General features: G+C 36.9%; 2 protein-coding genes across 7 annotated transcripts in view; both read right to left on the bottom strand.

Annotated features, from left to right (window-relative positions):
• wnk4a (WNK lysine deficient protein kinase 4a) overlaps nt 1-12,111 on the bottom strand; it is a 42,445-nt gene extending 30,334 nt beyond the window's left edge. For 3 of the 6 annotated variants that reach the window (XM_041973687.1, XM_041973688.1, XM_041973692.1), the window contains exons 1-2: nt 12,027-12,111; nt 10,823-11,491 (exon numbers count right to left, since the gene is read on the bottom strand). In XM_041973687.1, coding sequence (XP_041829621.1) covers nt 10,823-11,491; nt 12,027-12,044 — 687 coding nt within the window. In that variant the 5' untranslated portion in view covers nt 12,045-12,111. Of the gene's footprint in view, nt 1-10,822; nt 11,492-11,716; nt 11,892-12,026 lie in introns of those variants that run through there. The other 3 variants (XM_041973691.1, XM_041973689.1, XM_041973690.1) reach the window with 3 other exon arrangements.
• Nucleotides 12,112-12,605: 494 nt separating this feature from the next.
• On the bottom strand, nt 12,606-19,115 carry vps25 (vacuolar protein sorting 25 homolog). Its single transcript, XM_041974610.1, has 6 exons — nt 19,027-19,115; nt 17,981-18,126; nt 17,589-17,642; nt 17,412-17,500; nt 14,270-14,345; nt 12,606-13,428 (listed from the first exon to the last, which is right to left on the bottom strand). The coding sequence occupies exons 1-6, from the start codon at nt 19,071-19,073 to the stop codon at nt 13,316-13,318; spliced, it is 525 nt and encodes a 174-aa protein (XP_041830544.1). The 5' UTR covers nt 19,074-19,115; the 3' UTR covers nt 12,606-13,315.
• Between the last annotated feature and the right edge of the window lie 3,093 nt (nt 19,116-22,208).

The raw sequence follows: 22,208 nt of genomic DNA, 5'->3' as shown, positions 1-22,208 counted from the left end.
TCCTATGTATTTTAATCACAAAAAGTGGTTAATCAAGAAAATCTTTCTCAATCAGGTTAAGCCCATTTTTTCTACTTATAAAAAACTATGTATAATTATGGAATAAATCTATTTATAATCTATCTTAATTTAATATCAGAGATAGTCAATAGATGACAACATAATGACTCAGTATATCTGTGCAGGACTAGTATATGTAGATAAATGCATGGCCATCCTCTGTGCACTGTAGATTCTCAAAAAAACATTGCATCACTTTTTTGAAAGCCCATGAGGGAGCAGGGGGATATTTTATTGTCTGTTTACTTTGGTATTCTTAGCAAGTCTTAACCTCTCTGGTGTTTACTTTCAGTCACTCATTAAAAACTCAGTTGCTTTGCATTTATAGAACAGTCCTCCTTCTCACAGAGTTCTCATCAATAATCCTCTCGCCTTTCTAACTAAGATTTGAGTTGCACAATGACATGAACTGATAACTTTGCATCACATGCTACATGCCCAATTCACCCCATCGCTTCCGATGCATGAGCACTGTATCATTGCCTTTTGTTGCGTTACTTACTTTAGCCGTTTTCACAAAGGGCAATTGAGGGGATGAGTGCGAAAGGAACAAACACTCTGTCCTACCAAGGAAACCCAGTCACCACAGAAAGATCACAAGATGCCCAAAGGACACAGCTTGTAAGAGTATTGTCTTAACAAACAGAGCCAAGGAGTTAAACATGATGACTCGCAGGAAAAACAAAGGGGGGGAGGGGCTTTGTGATGGATCTGACCATCTTATGCAATCAGGTACAAATAGTTTTAGGCCTGCTAAGGCTTCTTTGGTATTAATATATATTAAAATGTTTTTTGTGGGGAAACTGTATGAATAAATTTATGCCATACCACAATTTTAACTGTCTGTAGTATAAAGCCTGAAGCTTTTATGCAAGAAAACAATAAATATTTGACATTCTTGCAGTTCCACAAATCTATTTAGCAAATATATTTAGCATTTCCATATTGAGCACTATTATTGAAAGCTATGTTTTACATACATACAGAGTGAATGTAAAAGCTTGTCATGTTCCATCATGATTATACTTGCTACTGCTATAAAGGGCCAAGGCAAACCTCAGGGCTCTTAAACCTGATCGGAAAGAACATGCAGCAGAGGCAGCCGAAAACATGATCAGGCTTCACTCACATCATGATTTCTTGTGGTTATTGCTTTTTGCTTTGATTTGATGCTGCTGAAATATAGTGTAAATATTTATTAGTGTATCTGTATAGTGTATATTATTGGTCTCTTCATAAAGTAGTAGTAGTAGCAATAGGCTACATGAAAGCTAAAAACACTTAAACTAGAAAATACTGTCATGTTTCAACAGTAAACTCCTGAACTGTTTTTAAATGTTTACGATCGCAAAGGTTTTGTTACCAGACTACAGGTCTCAGCAAGTTGCTGACAGTACATATCTGACAGGTTTTGAAGGTGTGTCCCTCCTGGGCGGATTATTTTAACAGAGGCCATTTGAAAGACCAGAGTTAAAATATTTGTACATTGTATGTTTGAATGGAGTGTTCAAGCCTTCTGACAGCAGTTTTTACGACCTTTTGTCTTGTAAACGGATACTTGGAACTTCATGTACTTAAAGCTGCATATATTACAGCAGATACATTTTCTAAAGGACCAATTATTGAAATAAAAATGCACAAGAGCACTGGAAAATCCAGTGTTTTATGTATTAGGGTTTCTCGTATCATTTTATGAAAATGTTGATAAAGGCGTGTTTTCTAAGATTTATTATATGTTAATAAATTTTTTGCAAATGCTGTATCAAGAATTAATAACTCTCTGATAGAAATGAGTTTTGGTTGCCAGGTTGTAAAAAATCTGTTATGAAATAATGAATTAACCCTGCAATTAAAGATGATTGATTAAGCTGGTTTAATTTTAAAACAGCTAAGATGCTATTAGCTCTTACAGAAACGGGCCACTGGATCTTTGACCAAAAAGAACAAAATAAGAAACCTGCCTCATGTGGGCTCTGTAAAATATTTGCAAACTATAAGTCATTATTCAAGTCAATAACCTCCATCTTTCTTTGGATCAGAGCGCTTGGAAACAAAAATGCTTGTTACTCCAATCAGGACAATATGTTGAACTGACATTAGACTGGGAGAGCATCAGACTGAAGCCTTTTAAAGCACTTATGGCCTCAGGCTCTGCAACCAGCAACGCAGTGAGGAGGTTTTCATCTCTAGTCATGTTTTATTATTGCTTTTTGTGAACTTGGGGCAGATAACCTTTGAAACTCTCTTGAAATTCCAGCTATGCAGAAAGAATTGCAGCATTCTCATGTAAGTCATGATTAAGTCTTCAGGGTCTAAATAACTAAAGCAAACTCTCCAAAATGTTGCATGCAAATGCCTGATAACTGTTTTATTTGCAGTGTACTTCAGCTCTGACTGCAGGAAGGGAAGCAGCATAGTGTTACACTGACAAACAAGGATGTGCTATCAAGCGCCACTAGCAACCAGAACCGGATATAGTTCACCAACTTGTGGTATGCAAGTCGTGTCCCCTGTCACAGGAAGGTAGCAGCATGAAAGATTTATGGTTCCTTGAGTAGTTGCTCAAAAGTGGCCAATAAATAATCACACTGACAAACATATTTAGGCAGTGAATTTAGAAACCCACGTTGAAAAATGATGAATCTGGACTAAACCAGGACCATTTATTTTAGGGGGAAACACAAATTTGTGTTTTTTATTGACTGAGAAAACAAATTACAGTGTTTGCTCATAAGCACTGAAAGGTGCTGTGCCCCAAACCAGTCTTACTATATACCATTGGTCAATTCACCCCAGAGCTCACATGGCAACTTACAGCATATTTACACTAATAACACCTCCGTCCTGCACACTTTGATACACTTGGTTAGTTCAGAAATGACCAGAGGTAACCTCGTCATTCAGTCTGTTCCCTCACCAGCTACAGCTGCAGAGCCCCAACAGCTATTAAAGCTTTAGGTATTTGGTTTGTTTAGGAAGCAGGAGTCTCCGGCCCACGGTTCAGGGTAACCACGTTTTTCTTTTTTTTTTACCTAAGCAATGTCTGTACAGTGACACATGTTTAAAGCTGTTGAGAGAAGATTTTCCAAAGTTTAGTGGTTTAAAATTTTTCTAAAAAGACTTGGTGATGATTCTTAACATAGTGGAATCACCAGCGGGCCCTGGAACAGCCTGAATATTAACATTAGGCAGAGATAATAATAATAATAATAGTAATGAAAAAAACTAAGCAAAGCAAAGAAATTTTAATTTTATTCTCATCACTGGCTTTAAGATTTTTACTAAGATTTTTTTTTTTTAAGATTTTATGGTGGCCTTTAACTGACACTACTTGACAGAAAAGGTAGTAAGCGAGAGCAAGGAATGACATTCCTACCATGGCAGGATCCAAACCTGGGTTAGCTGCATCAAGGAGCCTCTGTACATGCAAACAAATGAGCTAAACATCGCCATTTCAAACTTTGACTGCAAATGTTGTTACTGTTAGAATCTAAGAACTGAATTGGGGCTGCAACAAACCAACAAAATCAGTGACTTGTTGTATATGTAGCCATGTACAATATCAGTTATGTATAATATTAATAAAAGCAAAAGAAAAAATAAGTAAAGCAGAAGGACATCATTAAAAAATAACACATTCAAGTGCTTTGTATTTGATGCCAGCAATACAGTTTTTAAAAAGTTAACAAAAGACCAGAAAACATATCCAAAACATGAAAAAAAATCATAACTAAAGATGCACAGATGTACAGGCCATATATCGTTATAGTTCAATATTCTGCTTGTAGTCCATAAACAGTCGGCAGATAGTTGGTTTTCTCATTCTGTTCTTTCTGTTTAATAAAAAAAAAAAAAAAAAAAATCAATGACAAAGACAGTCAGTATTGATTACTGGTCATTAATCAAATTATTATCTGTAGCATCAAAGGTGGTATCAGCCCAGAATTCCAAAACCCGCTCTAAAAAACCACTGCCAGATTGTTGGTGCATGTAAAAGTTAGTTTAAAAAATCGTCATGCAAAGAAAAGACTAAGTACAAAACAATACCTAGACTTGCAGATGCAGATTCACTGGGATAAGAAGCCCTGAGCAAAATAAAAAATGTGAAGCCTTTTAGGAAATGATGGATGCATCCAGGCTTAAGAAGAGAGGAATCATTAATCCAGACTTACTAGAACACTGCTCACCACTTTTATGGCATGAGGCTGCATTAGTCCATGTGGCATGCTAGCTTACACAACTGTGAGTGCACCAGAAACTAAATCAATTAACTGAGGTGTATATGCATATTTGAAACAAATTACACACATGGTACCATCTAGATAAGGTCTAATTTGCTTATTTTAGCAAGACAATGCCAACTGCATGGCTCTGTGGTAAGAATTTAGCACATTACACTTGCAAATAATTTCTTTATGTCCCAACTTTTTGGAAACTGCCAGTACAGTTTAACAGGAGGTATGCACATGTGATACCTCAATTTAGATATCATCTTGACATAAATTGTGGAGTTTTTTTTAGTCCAATCTCACACAGAATGTCATGCAATTAACCTGCTGGTGCTGCACTGTGTGCAGAGACTTAAAATGTCTTTGGGACAGTCTTTATGAAGAACAGATTTCTTACGTGACCAGAGCTTATCTAGGAGTTAAGGGCTTGCTCCAGCAAAGGAGAATAAAGCATGTTCATCACTGATGTGTTCAGCACAGAGACAGAAGATAAATAAAAAAAACTACACTTTTGCTCCTCTTAAGTAAAAAGCCAATGCAATTATTATAAACGCAACAGGTTCTTGTAAAGGCACAGAAAATGGTTTAATTTTAAAAGGATCTCAAAGGATAGACTCAGAAACAAAACAGACGCCTTCCATTGATCCCCACCTGAAAAAAAAACATGAAGCTGAGCAAGTAGTTGCATAAAGTATGGGTTAACTATAAGAATGCTATTACAATGAGCTTCTCGACAACTTTATATAAACCTGGACGACTTACTGAAATCTCTCTCATAAAAAATCGATTAACAGAAAGCACCCAATAAAAGAAGTGACACAGCAGAGATAAAGCACTTTTCTGCTTATGAAAGTACAACAGATCTATTGTTACATCTAAAGGAGGGGGGAAAAAAACTATAAAAATAATCTGTTCCTTTTACTGAATCTTTCCTGTCGGCTAGAAAAATCACATGGAATAACAGAATAACTGATTATTGATTACTTTTCTTATCATGATAAGCTGATGTTTATCTAGTCAATATTAACTCCACTGCACAGAATATTCTTGATGTACAGGGCTGTGTAAAATGTTTGAGTCACCTAAGTTTTCTTCAGGGAAAAAGAAAAGGGTGCAACAATTTGTTGTTGTTGTAGTCTTTAATAATACTTTTTCAGGTTTATTTCACACCTTCTCTTCTGTTCTCTGTCATGATGAGCCCACAATACTTCAATAGAGTTGAGGTCTCAACTTTTGGAGAGGATGCACTGAGCACCCTCCAGCTGCATGGTGAACAAAAAAACAAACAGATGCCAACCTTCACAGTAACTAGGGCTTTAGTTTCTATACAAACATACCAGAAGCCATCAGGCTCATACAAAAAGAACCACCACGTTGATTAAGTTCACCCTGAATTAGAAAATGACATACCACCAAAAGCAGCCACTTAGACACTGTTCAGCAGTTTCAGCTCCAAATGGATTTATACAGACAAGCCAATTCCAGCAGAACAATCACCGACTGAGTGCACTCTTAGTACAATGCAAATTTAACAATAAGTTCAACAATAAATTCAACAACGCGGCTTTCCTTTCAGAAGTGTGCGAAGCTAACACAAACAAAACAAACAGCCTCCATGTCAAAGTGACGTGCTGCCAAGTAGGCTATCGTTTTGGGCCTCCTTAACTTTCTCCTTGGAGAGCATGAGCTTGCCCTGATAAGCTGGGTCTCACCACACTGTGGGCCTTACAAGGAAAGACAATGTTGGTGTTGGCTACAGTAGAACTGATAGGAAGCCCATTGCATGTCAGTGAACACTACCCACATTCAGATAAAGGTTACACAGCAAAGTTTGTACTCTGAAACTCAGCCCAGCATAAGAGACACCCTGAGGGGCAACAGAAATCTGGGGTTGTGTCAAACTAGATTTATATGTTGTTGTTTAGCCTCAGAGTAGATTAGCTTTAAAAATGGAGCTTAAATAGGTTCCATCACACAAGCCTACTTTGAGATGGCTCAAAGTTGGTGTAAAGGTTCTTCTACCACTCCCCACCTACCTTCATTTTGCCTTTAGACAACTGTGCTTCCTAGAGGCCAATGACATATAAACATCCAGAAGAAAGCCGCAACAAACCATTATCTTCACTACTGATTAATTTCATTATCTGTTACATGGATGTATGTCTATAAGTGAAAAAATACAAACCACAAAAACCAAATATATTGCATCTATTATTTTGTTTGCATGTAAGATCCTCTGATTCTCTGTGTATTGCATGTTACACACAACTATCACACCAAACTAACACCACTGAATGACTCATTAATAATAGGCCACGCTTGACGCAGTTTAAGTATCAAGTTTTATGTGTTAGTGGAATAGGTTACCACAAAAAACAAGCCTTGGACAAGAAAATCATCTCAAGCATGTGATGACCATCAATGAAAACAACACAAACTTTATAACTTTGAAAATGAGCCTCAGCCTGTATTTATGTGACTAAATAAAAGGTTAACTGGTTGTGGGTGCTGTGGTGTTTTTAAATAAACTGAAGCCAATCTTGTATTAAGCAGACCCCTCATAAAAACTGATATTGCTGAAAATAGAGATGACTTGGGTGTAATCAAGCACAGATAGCCTGTTTATATAGAGTATGACTGAAGAATGTGTGCTGCTTTGGTTTAGAAAATTAAACATGAGAGTTTAGAAGTGGCTGAGTGTCTGGTGCAAGGGGTAGGAATATTTGTTGGAAACTACTGTCCATGAATGAGCTCAGGTATTGTGCAACCGATGCCCTTTAAAGGGGCTCACCAAGGAATATTTGTGGCTGAATGCTCTCATTTCTATCAGTTACTGTTTAGCTCACTGGGATGTTGCATTCAGTCACCTGTGCTGCATAGTACAGGAGATTCAAGCTCATTCATGCAAGGAACAGCAATCAATCTGATTCAGATTTTTGCTAAAGTAAATTTACAAAAGTAAAGATACTATAAAGGTTTGACTTTGGTTTCTATGCAACACAATGCTAACAGTGTGTGGGTAAGAGTGAAAGGGACAATACAGCAGCTCATCCATTTTTTAACACTTCTGCATTCCCTACAAAGTGCAGTCTACATTTCCTATATGGCACCTGAATCACCAGTGGATCTGAGGGGGGAAGGGTTGCTAAGTAGCCACCTCCTGGAAGGGGTATTGTTTTTAAGCCCTGTTTCTTTTAGCAACAGTACAGGGCTCTAAACATACAACCATGTAGCTTAACAACTCTAAAGTTCTTGATTAATTCAAGATACTCCACAATGTCGCATAACATATAATGCTGTAAAAAAGCACAATGAAATTAACAAGCCAGTGCAAACAGTCTTAACAAGGACTGCACACAATGTAAAGACATGAACAGATGGTTAATAAATCAACATTCCAAACGTAAGGCATGTGTGTGAAATAGGGGTCAAAGCAAACTGGGAAAGTGCTACTTTACATTCGCCCTGTGTACTGTACAACCCCCCTCCAGATATTACAATGTAGTTTGTATTGATTTGCAGAACGTTCAATAAGGAAGGATAGAGAGATGTTTGAGGCATGAGACAACGCCTAAAATGCAAATACTGTCCAAAGTAAAGAAAAACTACAAATCGGCCATGAAAAACCTTAAAAACCAGTCAGAAATGTTGAGATATTTGAGAGTTTAAAACAAAAACTAAAAGTGCACTGTAAATGTTTGGTATTAATCCTGTAAATCTGGCTGATGAGCAATTAATAACTAAGATGTATAGGATATTTTATTTTACATTCTACTGAACAATGTGTCTTGTAAACACTTTCTAAACTATTTAATTTATATGTAATTTTTAAGCAGAAAAAAGTTGGCACAGAGCTCAAAGGGATAATTATTTTTCTGTGCGCTGTTATGATGTTTGAATTAAACACAAATGGCCCCAACATCAACCCCTGGGAATCCAAACAGATAATATTCTGTATATTAGATGTTGTATCTTGTAACTGTTTCTGTCTTTGCAAGTGAATGCAGCATATTTTGTATATTAAGTCACCACTATCATGCTCTTGATCATAATGCAGCATTTATAGAGCAACAGCTCACCAACTGCCTTCGTGGGAGATAATATTTGTCTGTATAAATGGCTTAGATTTAATGAAGACAATTTAGAAGTCATAAAAAACAGATGTGACAACTGTGCAAAGTTAAACAGCCAAGAATGCTGAAGAAACACTTATAAAACTGCTGATTTGACTGAAAGCAAGTGTTTGTGCAGCAGTGATTAAAACCAAACAATATAGGATCATCCAAAATAAACAACTGTTTGTAAAAACTGGAACATCAGCTGTTTGCTTTTACACATTTTGTTTTACTTGTTACATCTGATGACCACTTTAGTTGCAATAATCATTTCATTATTACACATTTTTAGACCCACCTCAGTACATCCCACTGCGGCCTTAAAAATGCTGTTTCAGAATACCAAAGAAACACTTGCATCATAAACTCTTACTCCACATTAAAAGTTATATAAACGATTACTTAAAGTTAATAAAGCCAAAACATTTTTTTTTAAGTAATAATAGTATAATTTTGATACAGGTCATTTGGTTTGTGAGCAGTGAAAGGGAGCTCTCTCCGGTTTATTACAGTGTCCTGGTACAGTTTCCGTGTTGCATGTCATACAAGAATCCAAATGTTTTGTTACCTTTTTGTGTGCTCACACAAAAGTGGACACCGCCCACACAGACATGCAATCAGCATAATAGTGTTCACAATACACCATACACTGAAGAATACACAAAAAAAAACATGATTAATTAAAATAATAATCTGCATAAGTGGTAATCAGGCAAAGTAGCTATTGTTTAAACCCCTCACATCCTGAACAGCTGATCTTAACTTCCTGCAGATTACATTTTAGGCTCTGTAATACATATTTAAAAGAGCTTAAGACTTTTCTACCTGACTTGTGATGACGTACCTTCAACTGCTGCTCCAACAACATTACAAGAGTGATTGTGTTTAGCCACCAACAGCAGGCTTTCGCATTAAGCATCAGGGCACATGGGGAGGACGGTTAGGTGATTTTAGTGAAGAAATGCTTTTGCAGTTGAGTCTCTCTTTTTGAGGTTAACTTATCACAACAGTAACCATATCAACAATGCCACCTTTAAGCTTATTAGGAGTGATTAGGGAGATTAACTGGGCTCATGTCTGAAGTAAAGAGATGAAATAGCATGCTTGTTTCCAAAATGGCCCACAGCCACAGAAGCAGCAACAAAAATGTGCTGTTCTTTTTCACTCTAAAAACTTCTAAATCGGGGTATTCTTTAAATGTCAGACCACAAATAGTGATAAATTCCCAACTGTGTTTGACTGGAGAGGAAGAAACATCAATGACAGTGTTGTAACAGCGCAGGTAAAAGGTTTTCTGGGCCTCTCTGAAGAGCCTGGGAGTGACTGTATCTAAATAGACACCTGTTGTGCAATCTGACAGTTGGACCCTTGAGGCCAAACAGCTGCTTGTTGAGCCCTCAAGACAGATCCACCTCACCCTGTGTAATCCCCAAATGTCTGCACTGCAGTGTCTTCTGCAAAGCTTAAATTCAAAACTAACTCTATGCATTTTTTTATTCAATAAAGCATATTTTTAAGCAGCTACATCTGAAAATAACTTTCATCATCTTTATGAGCCCACTTATCAACAGAATGAATTGTTGAGAGCAATTAATTAGTTTAATGTTGTGCCTAAGAAGGCTCACATGGCTGCCAGATACCAACACTGATGCACGTCACACACAAAGGCAAATGTTTAGGGTGGAGTTAAGCCTTAAATCTTTAAATCTACCACCACTGTGCTATCAAACCATGTAAGCAAGAGAAGAAGCAGCTGTTACCCAGGCTGTTTGTCGCCTGCATGCCAAATCCTGTGGCACAGAAAACATTGATACCACAACAAATTTGTCTTTCTTAATGTTCCATATGTGCATAGATTCCCTACAAGTCCAGATAAGTGGATGGAAACATGACAGTGCATACAAATACTGTTGATACATCATCAGACCTGTGTCTAAATGTGTCTTTTCCATCCTCTCTTATTTGCAAGTAACGCTTTTGGAGAGCATTGGTGTCACTGGTTGTTAATGAAAAAAGAGATTAGAGGGGATCACAGTAGGAAGAGTGGTTCAATTGGAGCAGGGCTGCCAACATGGCCTGGGTTACCATGCAAGGGCTTCACACAGCCCAACTCAAGGTCAGCAAGGAATAATATATACTAGATTAGCTGCTTTACATCAACACTGATGCCCTGAGGCAGGAATTAGAGCTGAGTGGGGCAGTAAAGCAGGGAAAGTATCAGTCTATGTACTTGATCTGGGTTTGCTGCTGGGGATATAGTACTTAACTCTATAATAAACTTTGCAAGTGTAAATAACAGGAAAATTCATTCCCTAATAACAATGAATTGCTTTAGTACAAAAATAAACTAATTAATACATTTTAAAATTGTAGAAAGTTAAAGACTTGTAGTTTGTTTTTGATCTGAAGAGCACCTACCTGTAGCTCACACCATGCAACCTCTACTGTGGTCTCTGTGTCCAGTCCTTTGTAGACAGTTTTGAAAGAACCTCTTCCAATCTCTATGTTGAATTTGAGATATCTTCCATCAGGAGAAGTTGCCACAGCTTTGGTCTCCACGTCCTCTTTCTCTTCCTGCTCCCACTGACTATCAAACGTGATGCGAGACAAGATCTTGTTTTGTTTATTTTGAAGTTCGTTTTCAGAGTCCGAGCTGGCATCCTGAGCGTTTGATCTCGGAACCGAATCCCAGTTTCCTTCGGGGCACCCGGCTTTGGGCTTCTCCCTGCTTTCGGGCGTTTTGGAGCTGGTCCCCGGACTGGAAACTGGAGACGCAGACGATGGTGGAGTATCGTTATTTTTTTCGTCCTCTGCTCTGGACTCGGCGAGTGTTAGGATATTTTCAGCTGACCAGGACAAGGCTTTGGAAAGGGCACCACTGTATAGAGGCGAATCAATGTCCATACTTATTTTCTGCAGCCCATAAGAATTCCTCCGTGCGCCCAAGCCGTGCGTCCTCAGCATGGATGGGACCCGGGATAGGCAGTCTTCGGTCATATCCATAGAGAGGCCTGGGAAACCGCGTCCGGGGATCTCAACTTGTGCATGAGACATCGTGGCAGGTTTAACGCCTTCCCGATTTAGAGCCTACAGAAGCAGAAATAACATTAAAACAATAGGACACCGTTACACGACGTTCCATGTCAATTTCCCACGAAGCCAGAGAAGTCAGTGTCTTTAATGAAAGTCTGACCACAACAAAACACGACTAATACAGTCTACAACATGCAAGCTGCCACTACCTGCAGATACTGTGAACATTTGAAAAAAAAACTTTTAAGCCTAAAAAAGAAGAAAAAGAATCAAAGTTACTTATTACAGCCGATGCGAAGACACATTTCCCGCGAAAGCTGTGCGCATATTAACACACAGTTACTGCCAAAATAATTCACGGTCTTCTCTCCTCTTCTCTTTCCAAAGACTTAAACCATAACCTCCTACAAGAGGACGAAGCTGCCAATGTCAACAAAGCTCTGGTGGGTTGTGCGTACTGAGAGCTCGACGCGCGCTCCTAACTCCACCCCTCGGAGCTTTGACGCGCTCAGAGGGAAAAATTATATTCTGACCAGAGCTGCGTTGGCTAACCATAACTCTTTAAAACCACAGCATTTTTTTTAAATACCTTCCAAATGAGAGTCATGATTCCTCATATCTTCAGAAAGGAACCAATGCATTGTGTTGATTACCTGAACAGGTGCAACAGACCTTATTTAAACTCCAAAACTTGTGCGTAAGCGCAACTTCTTGCTGCGAAACTCCCGTTAAATTCTTCTGAACCAAAAGTACACGTGATGGGTCATTTGATTGGCCTGAATGAGAGAGATAAGCGGCCCAAGGGGGGACGGTAAGCAATGTGCCTGGCCTGCAGAGGGAGCTACACCACGGAGAGCAGCCGCTTCTGAAATAGGACACCAGTATCAGCCAAGGCCACACTGTACCCCACCTGTCCCCCCCAGTGATCATACAAGGTTTTATCAGCAAACACACACGGTTCCTCAGAGCTGTATCATCCTTAGGTTGGAACACAGAGAACATGATGTGAGTGGGCTATCCAGCATACTGTGATTCAGCACAGCTCCATCTTTGGGGTTTGACTCTGCACGTATGCACACACAGTGCTGGACTGTTGCCATTTATGCTTTCACACAACATCAAAAGTTATTCAAAGAATTTGAGACATGAAATAAAGATGAAAAGCAAGACATTTTAACAAATTTCTAATTTATTGTCCTACAGTGTATGAAAAAAGAGGTTGAATATAGACAGAGAAAGATAACAGGAGCGTCACAGTAGCTACAGCACAATAAAAGAATGACGGTAATAAGTCCACTATGTTATTCCACCTGGCTGAATGGAGCCAAGTCTCTGTGGTGTTCCTCTTCTGGAAGCATTTATTTGGAAAATGAAAAGTCCCTCTGGTTGTTGTGCTCTAGGATTTCTTTGGGATGTCTGGCTGGGATAGAGGAACAACAACCAAAGGAAGGTCCAGAAACAATTAAGACACAGTAAATTTGTTAACAGAGAAAATGGAAATAAAACTAGATGCATTCTCAGTAATGGAGTTAAGTATCAGCTAGGTGGGGGAAAACTTCCCCTAAAGTATTCAGATATGATAGTTTTTAGTCCCCTGATAGACTCATTGCATGTTTAAATGGCAACAAATGCCACCTGTGACAACTCTAAACACATTGTCACCTTTGATGCTCTTTTTCACCCTCAAACACTTAGAAATAATATTGATTCTCTTCCAGAAAAAGGAGGCTCTAAACCAAAAAGGCAACAACAATTACAGAACTAGCATCTACCAGGCTGGGCATGGAGGTGCACCTTGAGTAGCCTTAGATGGCTGAATCTTAAAATTTCCCAGTAAGATACAGTATGAGGGCTGTTAAGAGTGATTCCAGCAGTGTTTCAGAAGAATTTGACTCCTTTCCCATCATCCATGGTGATTATTTCTGCTTTGCCTTCTGTTTGTAAAGCCTGCAACGATCGAAGCAGCATCCACTCTTCCAAACCATGGAACTCTGAAAGACAAGATTACAGAAATGAAGTGCAGTAAGTATACACTTATTTTTTATTTAGATGAGCAAAAACAGATAACCACTCACTGAGGAATCAGACAACAATGATTAATTTGTAACTGAAGCACGTGTCAAAGTCTGGTATATGTTAGAAGGTAAGCGAAGAGCTGTTTTTAATGTAATGCAGAAGATTTGGGCAGGTGTATTTACTTCAGAACAATTTAAGGCCGTGGTTGTAGCATCTCCAAAAAGGCAAATATGGTGGGCACCTTGAGATGCCTTACAGAATCTGGATTTTGGTATATTAAAGTTGTTTTTTTTTTTTTTTTTTAAGTTTAAAATGTGGTAGCTGTTTTTGGATTTTCAGGCTTTTCAGTAACTTTACTGTCTTGTAGTTGGTATTACTGGGATTAGATAAAAACTGTTTTGAGTCATAGCTGATTAGGTGTAGTTTGCAATGATGCTCAGCAAAATTATCACCTTTGCTTGAGAAATAGTAAACAAGTAAACAACTGTCAAGATGCAAAAGTGAAGCGGTATAAAATTAGCTTTATGGTTTGCTTAAATCACTATTAAATAAGAGGTTTAAGAAGCTGTAGATGTTGAACGCTCACTTACCCATGGTCCTATTATTAGCAGCTGCTAGCTTAATTTTCTACATGATTCTCCAAATTTCAAGCACTGACCGCAAATACAGCAAAATACAACGCAATCCAACAAGATCAAAGGACTGTAATAAATATCTTTGTTTTTATATGTTTCATAAAATCTATTTAGGCTCTTACAGGATCTGAGGCAGCATTTGGAACAACACATGAAAAATGATTAATAATTAATTTCCTACCTTCACTTCCTGTATCATCACCATTGGACAGCTCATAAAGTGTAAACACAGAGTTGACCATGCCATTTTTGGAAACCTATCATACAAAAAAAAAGAAGTCATTTAGAAAATGCATCATAGTTCTTAGTATCTTCTTCTTCTGACTAAAAACAACTCAATTTTTGGTTTAGTTTAATTAGATTTTGCAGAAATAATTTCTGTAATAGCTGTGATTACTGAAGCATGTTAATATTTTTCTCAAAGCCTTCAGACTTCCCCAGCTCATCTGGTGCTTTAGCTCCAAATATAGTTCATATCATGGCATATTTGTTTTTTAAAAAAGTCAAAAATATGTTACAATGAAGATGATCGCGATAATAATGAGAATGATATATTTCTTGTTGACATCCGTTTGTATATGTATCTGTCTGTGGGCATTCCCTCTGTTTGTTTCTCTCCATTTTAACTTGTTCTGTTTTTTTTTTATTTATCCAGCCATTAATTTTCTATAGCGCTTAGTCCACTTCAGGATCGCGGGTGTTTCTATTTAATTTCTTTTATTCTTTTTTTTTTTAGTTTAATTAAATTCTTTTAGTTCTCCTTTTCACTGCTTCTTTTTCACACTGCTGTAATGCTTCTTATGTCTTATGTCTAATGAGTTATCCTGTACATGAAATGTGCTTTACAAATAAACCTGCTTTGTTTCTGCCTACAGGAAAAATGACCTCTAACATTTCAATATGCAAACAATATTTATTAGAAGATTGAAATCACTTATTGGCTGTTTATAAACTGATATATGACACACATCCCTACCTAAAACTACGCATTCAAATGTAAAATGTCATCCAAGAGACAGAGTGTTGTACCAGTCACACTGACTTCACTTAATAAAACATCAACAGTGACTGTGTGTGTGCAGGACAAGATGTATATAAATTTGCTTTAGCATTCGTTTGTTTTGGGTTTCAGCTGCTGGGTGTTTATAATGTCTATACACCTACAAAGTTATGACGTGCTATAACAACCCATATTCATTTCTTCTGATACCGTTCACTTACACATCCACCCATTTACATGACATTACTATTGTGTTTGTAAGCTATATGCACATATCTATAATATGTACCATCACCCCTGCGATGGACTGGCGACCTGTCCAGGGTGTATCCCTGCCTCTCCTCTCTTAATCGCTGGGATAGGCTCCAGCTTCCCTGTGACCCCAGTTAGACTAAGCAGTATAGGAAATGGATGGATATACTACAACCCGAGGCACCAAAAGCTGGATGTTAGTTTACAAACACAGCTTTTGTTCATATGCACACTTTCATCCAGTCTTACGCTCTTTGCCTTTCATTGATTATCTAGCATTTAAATACCACAACTAGACTCTGCAACTACAGTTTCCTTTTTAATTTTAACTGTGAGCATCATTAGTGTCATAACAATGATGATCACAGTTAAATTGAGTGAATTACTAAAACGACTGCTGGAGTTAGAGGCAGTTTATGTAAATAAAGATTGGAGCTCATTCCTCCCTGCAGAATGATGCATCCATTTTTAAATAAGGTGAGATTTAGATAACAGATGATTATGTATTCACACTGAAAATGGTTTTCCGATGTGAAAGAGCATTTCAAGTCGGAACCTCTAGTTTTTCAGGCTATCGGGTTATCTGCATGAGCTGTACTGATTTTCAGGGGCAGGAACAATATCCCACAGACGTGGTCGTATATTTGACTAAGAATATTTGATAGTGGAAATGCTAAATTTCTAAGCTAAGCCCTTTTATCTGATCCGCGCCATATTTTCTCTGTGCAAACACTAATTCATGTCAGCAGTTAAAATATTAAGAGTTACACAGCTACCAGGCAAACATTTGTGCAAAGGTTGTACATGGAGACTAAAACTAAACGTTTTTATGTTGACTGATGATTTTCATGGCTGGAATAAAATTTTCATATCAACATTTATATTTCCAGATCAGCAGGGTACAACGTATAATAAATTCAACTTGTACCATTTTTAATTATGCCAGTGTTAAGCAGTGACAATTAAATGCTATCATTTTTTAAAAAAAAATCTGTAAAGTTGATTTTAATTCATTACAAGGCCTGCATATTTCCTTAAAGTGAAGTAAAAAAAAAACATGCAATGGTTTCATCTCTACATCACTTAATCTGTAATTAAACTTGTGGTCTTTTGAAGACAGCCATGGCTTTCCTTCTCAGCCTGACTTGGTATATGTGAAACCGATTAAGCCACGATGGCCTGACAGAGTTTGATCAAAACCTGGGAGGATTTGGAGAAATGTTTTGTTTACTCAAACATAACCTGCAAAGATACAGTTGAACTGAAGTGAAACAACTCCACGACACTGAAAATACAGTTAAACCTGAGTACACCTTATTAAAGTCTGCTTGATAAAAAAAAAAAAAAAAAAAAAAAAAAAAAAACCCTGGCTGTCCTAAAAAAAACAAGATATCACCCTTAATCAGCAGCTGCGTAAAGCAAGAGAGTAATCAGATTTCAAGCACATCACTGATCTCACTTTGCTGGCATTCCTTATTAAATTTGACTGGTGGTTATGTAACACTGCACCACAAAGCAAACGTCTCTGAATTTCACAAACAATGATATTTACAGAGGAATCTGAACTTTGTGTCAGCTCTTGTTTAGAAAATTATTTATTAGATTTAGTTTGAGGAGATGATGTAACATTTCTAATCACCTCCCATTTCATCCTGTTGTTCTCTCTGAAATCTCTGTCCAGTGAATGCAATCAAGTAGGCTGTCTATTCAAAAGTGGTCATCTCCTCTGGGAGAAATCTAGCCTCAGGAAGAAAAGAAGTCTCTAATTACACACCTAAATTACAGAAACTTTGTCTCATGTTTATGTGACATTTAAGAAACTGGGTTAAAGCAGAACAATGGCTTTAAAAATTATGTTAAGTGCATGGAAATTGTTGATAATGTAGTGTAGATCTGTATTTTGTGCCATGATTATCTTAAAGGTTTTAGCAAAATCATAACAGAGTAATGATTACCAGTAACATGTGAAAGCAGCATTATTAAATTCTTGGAGCTATGAATACCACACTTCCAGCCTTCTTCCCAGACTTTATCAGCCCCATGAATGAACAAGGTACAGTTCATGACTCACCCACTGGTATATTAATTTGCCCCATTCCTCTGGTCGTCTCCACATGACTAAACACCGAGACTTATTTTTGTCCAACCATTCGAGGTTGCCTGAAGTCAGACATTACAGACATAACAAAAAATATTTATTACTTTTAATCCCAGCACTGCAAAAAGATTAAGACAGAGTAAAATGTACCTTTTTTCCTCAATTCCTCAAAGACAACTTGAATTGCTTCCATTGACAGTTTTCCTGGAATTGCATTAAGGGTAATAAAACATACTTTTTTATATATATCAGAATTAAATCAAAGGAAATCTCAATTTTATCTTCTGCAGTGATATGAAGGGCAGCAACAGAGGTGGCAGTGTCTTAAAAGGCTTGTAAAATATATAGTCGCTTTGTGTCAACATTAATATCCTGTGGGTGGAATTTATGTTTCCCAATAAATGAGGGAGCCAACAAACTCTTAAGAGTAATATACATTTAACTATTTTAGCATTAAGACATAAAAAGTGCTTTTCAATCAAACATTATTAGAGCTGTTGAAAATAAAGTAAAACTTCACAGGTGGACATTTTTTAGGATACGTTCTATCTTCTTGTTGTTGAAGACGGGGCTTTCCTGCACCTCCATGACATCCAGAGTGTAGAGTTTGTGGTGCCGGCAGTAGGACAGAGCCAGGGAACACCAGGCCGCCAGCTGCTTTTGTCTTGTGTCAGCATTGGGTTGTAGCCTGTTCACGACATGTCACAGTTAAAGATGTCAAGCATGGCAATGGCACCACATTCACTAACAAAATATTTCTCAATTCTGCAGTTAACAAACATTCAAACCGTTTTTTTAAAGTTTGCAAATCTAGTGTTAATGCATTCAGAGATTTTATTTCATAATTTTGACTTTTTTTTTTAATATAAAGGAACTTTTACTATATTTATTTTAACAATTAACAGATAATGAGAGCAGCTACTGTGAGACAAGTAATCTACCTTTACAGATTATCCCTGTGTTAGCTTGTAATAGATGTCGATGGCTTTGTTTAAAGTCATCATTTTTCTTAATTACTCATCATTTAGCAACTGATTAGTTTCTGAATGCTTTGAAATATTACTTATTTCTGTAATAACTATGACTTAAACCATCAGATTAATTGACTTTTCACTAGACTTTTCTTGTTAAAATACAGCTAAACCTATCAACCATAGAAACAGAAGTGCTGAGCAAACTGAGGTTATAATGTCAGATCTTAAATGAAAACTAAATTTAAGGTGAGTTAACGATCACTTGTAACAGATCCTTTCAAAACAGCTCAAGGCTGTTTTTTCATTGCTTCATTCCTATGACACTAACAACACCTTATCTTAATGTTATCATTATATTATATTCGCAAGCTTCTGAGCCTCGGTGAGTCTTCGAAGCAAGTCATAAAGAGCAGTTTCACATATAAATCCTCTAGAAATCCTATGTGAGTTATTTCACTTCCTTAGCAATCTGTGTCATCTAGCCGATTAGCTTGCTAACATGATGCTAGCCCGTAAATCGGCCTTCACTAATTCCGTTATAAATAAGTAATGAAGGTTAACAATGGTTTTCAATTGTTTTCTCATAAAAAAATATTAATAGACATTTCACTCACGTAAAAAACGGTGGGAAATTGTATTGCCAGGGCCACTCAAAACTCATTGCAGTTGTGGTACTCACGGCTGACAGGTTCCGGAAGCGTGTCCAACCATTCAAATAGCTCCGACTAGCTACACGGAGTTTTCAAAAATAAAATAAAAAAAATAAATAATAAAAAAAAAATAATAATAAAATAAAAAAAATAAAAAAATAAATAAATAAATAAATAAATAAAATAAAATAAAATAAAATAAAATAAAATAAAATAATAATAAATAAATAAATAAATAAATAGAAATATCACATTTTAACAAATGGGTAAAATAAATAAATAATAGTAAAAACAAAACAAAACAAATGTTAATTTAGAGTAGAATGTCATTAGTTTATATGTAAATCAGCTCATACTGTAAACTGTAATCTAATAAATTAACCTGAATAAACCAAATTACAATTAATAAATTTCAACTGTCATAGTAAAACAAGATGGACATAAACTATTTACATAATGTGTTTTACTCAAAGGTAAAGTGGGCTTTATCTACTTAAATATTGTACTTTTTGAGACAGAATATAAAAGCTAAATTAGAAACTACTTTCCTTATTCTGCAATTAAACCACAAAAATAACTTACAAAATAAATAAGTAAATAAAAACAAGAAAAGCAAAGAACAAATTGGCTCACTTCAATTAGGAAGTGAACATATTTCAAGGCCCATTACAGCTTGCTTATCGTAATGGGCTTGGGGGTTGAAAATGCCATCATCTTCCTGCTTCAAAAAGTTTAGTCTCATCTGGATAAATCGGGCAGCACTGTGAGGACCATATTCTTTGCTTTTAGCCCTTTAATGTTCACACTAAGACAAAAGTCATGAAAGACTGGTTTTGTTCTATTCTGGGGATAAGTCTCGGTGCCCCTGGAGATGATAACAGAGATAAGTCTGCGCAGTTTCGCTTTACTGTACAGCAGCCCACCAACAAATGAATGCAGAACATAATGTACTCAGAGAACACGTTTCCTTTCTGTTTGTCAGAAACATAAAATATGGCGTAGCATTTTCAGTATGAAAATGCCAATAAATATGAGATTAAGTCAAATGAAGTTTGAGCTGAGTTCATGAAACTAAATGATAAGAAATGCTATCTGATACCTACATGTATAAAATGTTAAATTAATTATAAGAGAGCATTAAAATAAACAGCTTACAGTCATGGACAAAATTGTTGGTACCCTTCGGTTAATGAAAGAAAATATCACAATGGTCACAGAAATAACTTGAATCTGACAAAAGTAATAATAAATAAAAATTCTATGAAATTTAACCAATGAAAATCAGGCACTGCTTTTCAACCATGTTTCAACAGAATTATTTAAAAAAATAAACTCATGAAACAGGCCTGGACAAAAATGATGGTACCCTTAACTTAATATTTTGTTGCACAACCTTTTGAGGCAATCACTGCAATCAAACAATTCCTGTAACTGTCAGTGAGACTTCTGCACCTCTCAGCAGGTATTTTGGTCCACTCCTCATAAGCAAACTGCTCCAGTTGTCTCAGGTTTGAAGGAAGCCTTTTCCAGACGGCATGTTTCAGCGCCTCCCAAAGATGCTCAATACGATTTAGGTCAGGGCTCATAGAAGGCCACTTTAGAATAGTCCTGTGTTTTCCTCTTAGCCATTCTTGGGTGATTTTAGCTGTGTTTTGGGTCATTGTCCTGTTGCAAGACCCATAACCTGCGACTGAGACCAAGCTTTCTGACACTGGCCAGCACATTTCTCTCTAGAATCCCTTGATAGTCTTGAGATTTCATTGTACCGGCACAGATTCAAGACACCCTGTGCCAGATGCAGCAAAGCAGCCCCAGAACATAACAGAGCCTCCTCCATGTTTCAAAGTAGGGACAGTGTTCTTTTCTTCATATGCTTCATTTTTCCATCTGTAAACATAGAGCTGATGAGCCTTGGCAAAAAGTTCCATTTTTGTCTCATCTGTCCATAGGACATTCTCCCAGAAGCTTTGTGGCTTGTCAACATGTAGTTTGGCTTTTTTATGATTTGTTTTCAACAATGGTGTCCTCTTTGGTCGTCTCCCATTAAGTCCACTTTGGCTCAAACGACGACGGATGGTGCGATCTGACACTGATGTTCCTTGAGCTTGAAGTTGACCTTTATTCTCTTTAAAAGTTTTTCTGGGCTCTTTTGTTACCGTTCGTATTATCCGTCTGTTTGATTTGTCATCAGTTTTCCTCCTGCGGCCACGTCCAGGGAGGTTGGCTACAGTCCCATGGATCTTAAATTTCTGAATAATATGTGCAACTGTAGTCACAGGAACATCAAGCTGCTTGGAGATGGTCTTATAGCCTTTACCTTTAACATGCTTATCTATAATTTTCTTTCTAATCTCCTGAGACAACTCTTTCCTTTGCTTCCTCTGGTCCATATTGAGTGTGGTACACACCATGTCACCAAACAGCACAGTGACTACCTGTAGCTTATATATAGGCCCATTGACTGGTTACAAGATCGTAGACACCTGTAATGCTAATTAGTGGACACACCTTGGATTAACACGTCCCTTTGGTCACATTATTTTCAGTCTTTTGTAGGGGTACCATCATTTTTGTCCAGGCCTGTTTCATGAGTTTATTTTTTTAAATAATTCTGTTGAAACATGGTTGAAAAGCAATGTCTGACTTTCATTGGTTAAATTTCATAGAATCTTTATTTATTATTACTTTTGTGAGATTCAAGTTATTTCTGTGACCATTGTGATATTTTCTTTCATTAACCGAAGGGTACCAACAATTTTGTCCATGACTGTATATGGCAGATTATTTACTTTGCATAACAAAGCAGATATAAAAGTCAACAAACCACCACAACTGTGAATTTAATTTAGCTGTCTCATATGAATGTATACTGTACATCTGTTAGAGCTAGTCACACAATAATATCCAGACCCACATTTTTTTTTAACAAAGTTATTTTTATTAAGGAAGAACTTGTGCATTTTCACCAGCTTTCAGCATAAATATGCCATCTATTACTATTTACAGCTTACAGATTTCTTCTGATATTCACTTTGCTGGTTCATTGACTGATATTCCTTAAAACTGTCAAAAAAATGAATTACTAGTTTATAATTATACTGTGTTATTATACAGTCTTTTTAAGAACAGCACAACTGAAAAATGGT

Source organism: Melanotaenia boesemani, chromosome 21, assembly GCF_017639745.1.
Source record: "Melanotaenia boesemani isolate fMelBoe1 chromosome 21, fMelBoe1.pri, whole genome shotgun sequence".
Classification (NCBI taxonomy): Eukaryota; Metazoa; Chordata; class Actinopteri; order Atheriniformes; family Melanotaeniidae; genus Melanotaenia; species Melanotaenia boesemani.
The sequence above is the reverse complement of the archived record's forward strand: the minus strand, read 5'-3'. Positions and strand labels throughout refer to the sequence as shown.

Excerpts from the sequence above, each read along its gene's own strand:
- vps25 (XM_041974610.1), bottom strand. The coding sequence starts at position 19,073 with ATGAGTTTTGAGTGGCCCTGGCAATACAATTTCCCACCGTTTTTTAC. Across the intron at positions 17,501-17,588 it reads TGAGGAATTGAGGAAAAAAG|GCAACCTCGAATGGTTGGAC; the intron begins GTACATTTTACT and ends GTCTGACTTCAG. Across the intron at positions 14,346-17,411 it reads GCAAATTAATATACCAGTGG|GTTTCCAAAAATGGCATGGT; the intron begins GTGAGTCATGAA and ends TTTGTATGATAG.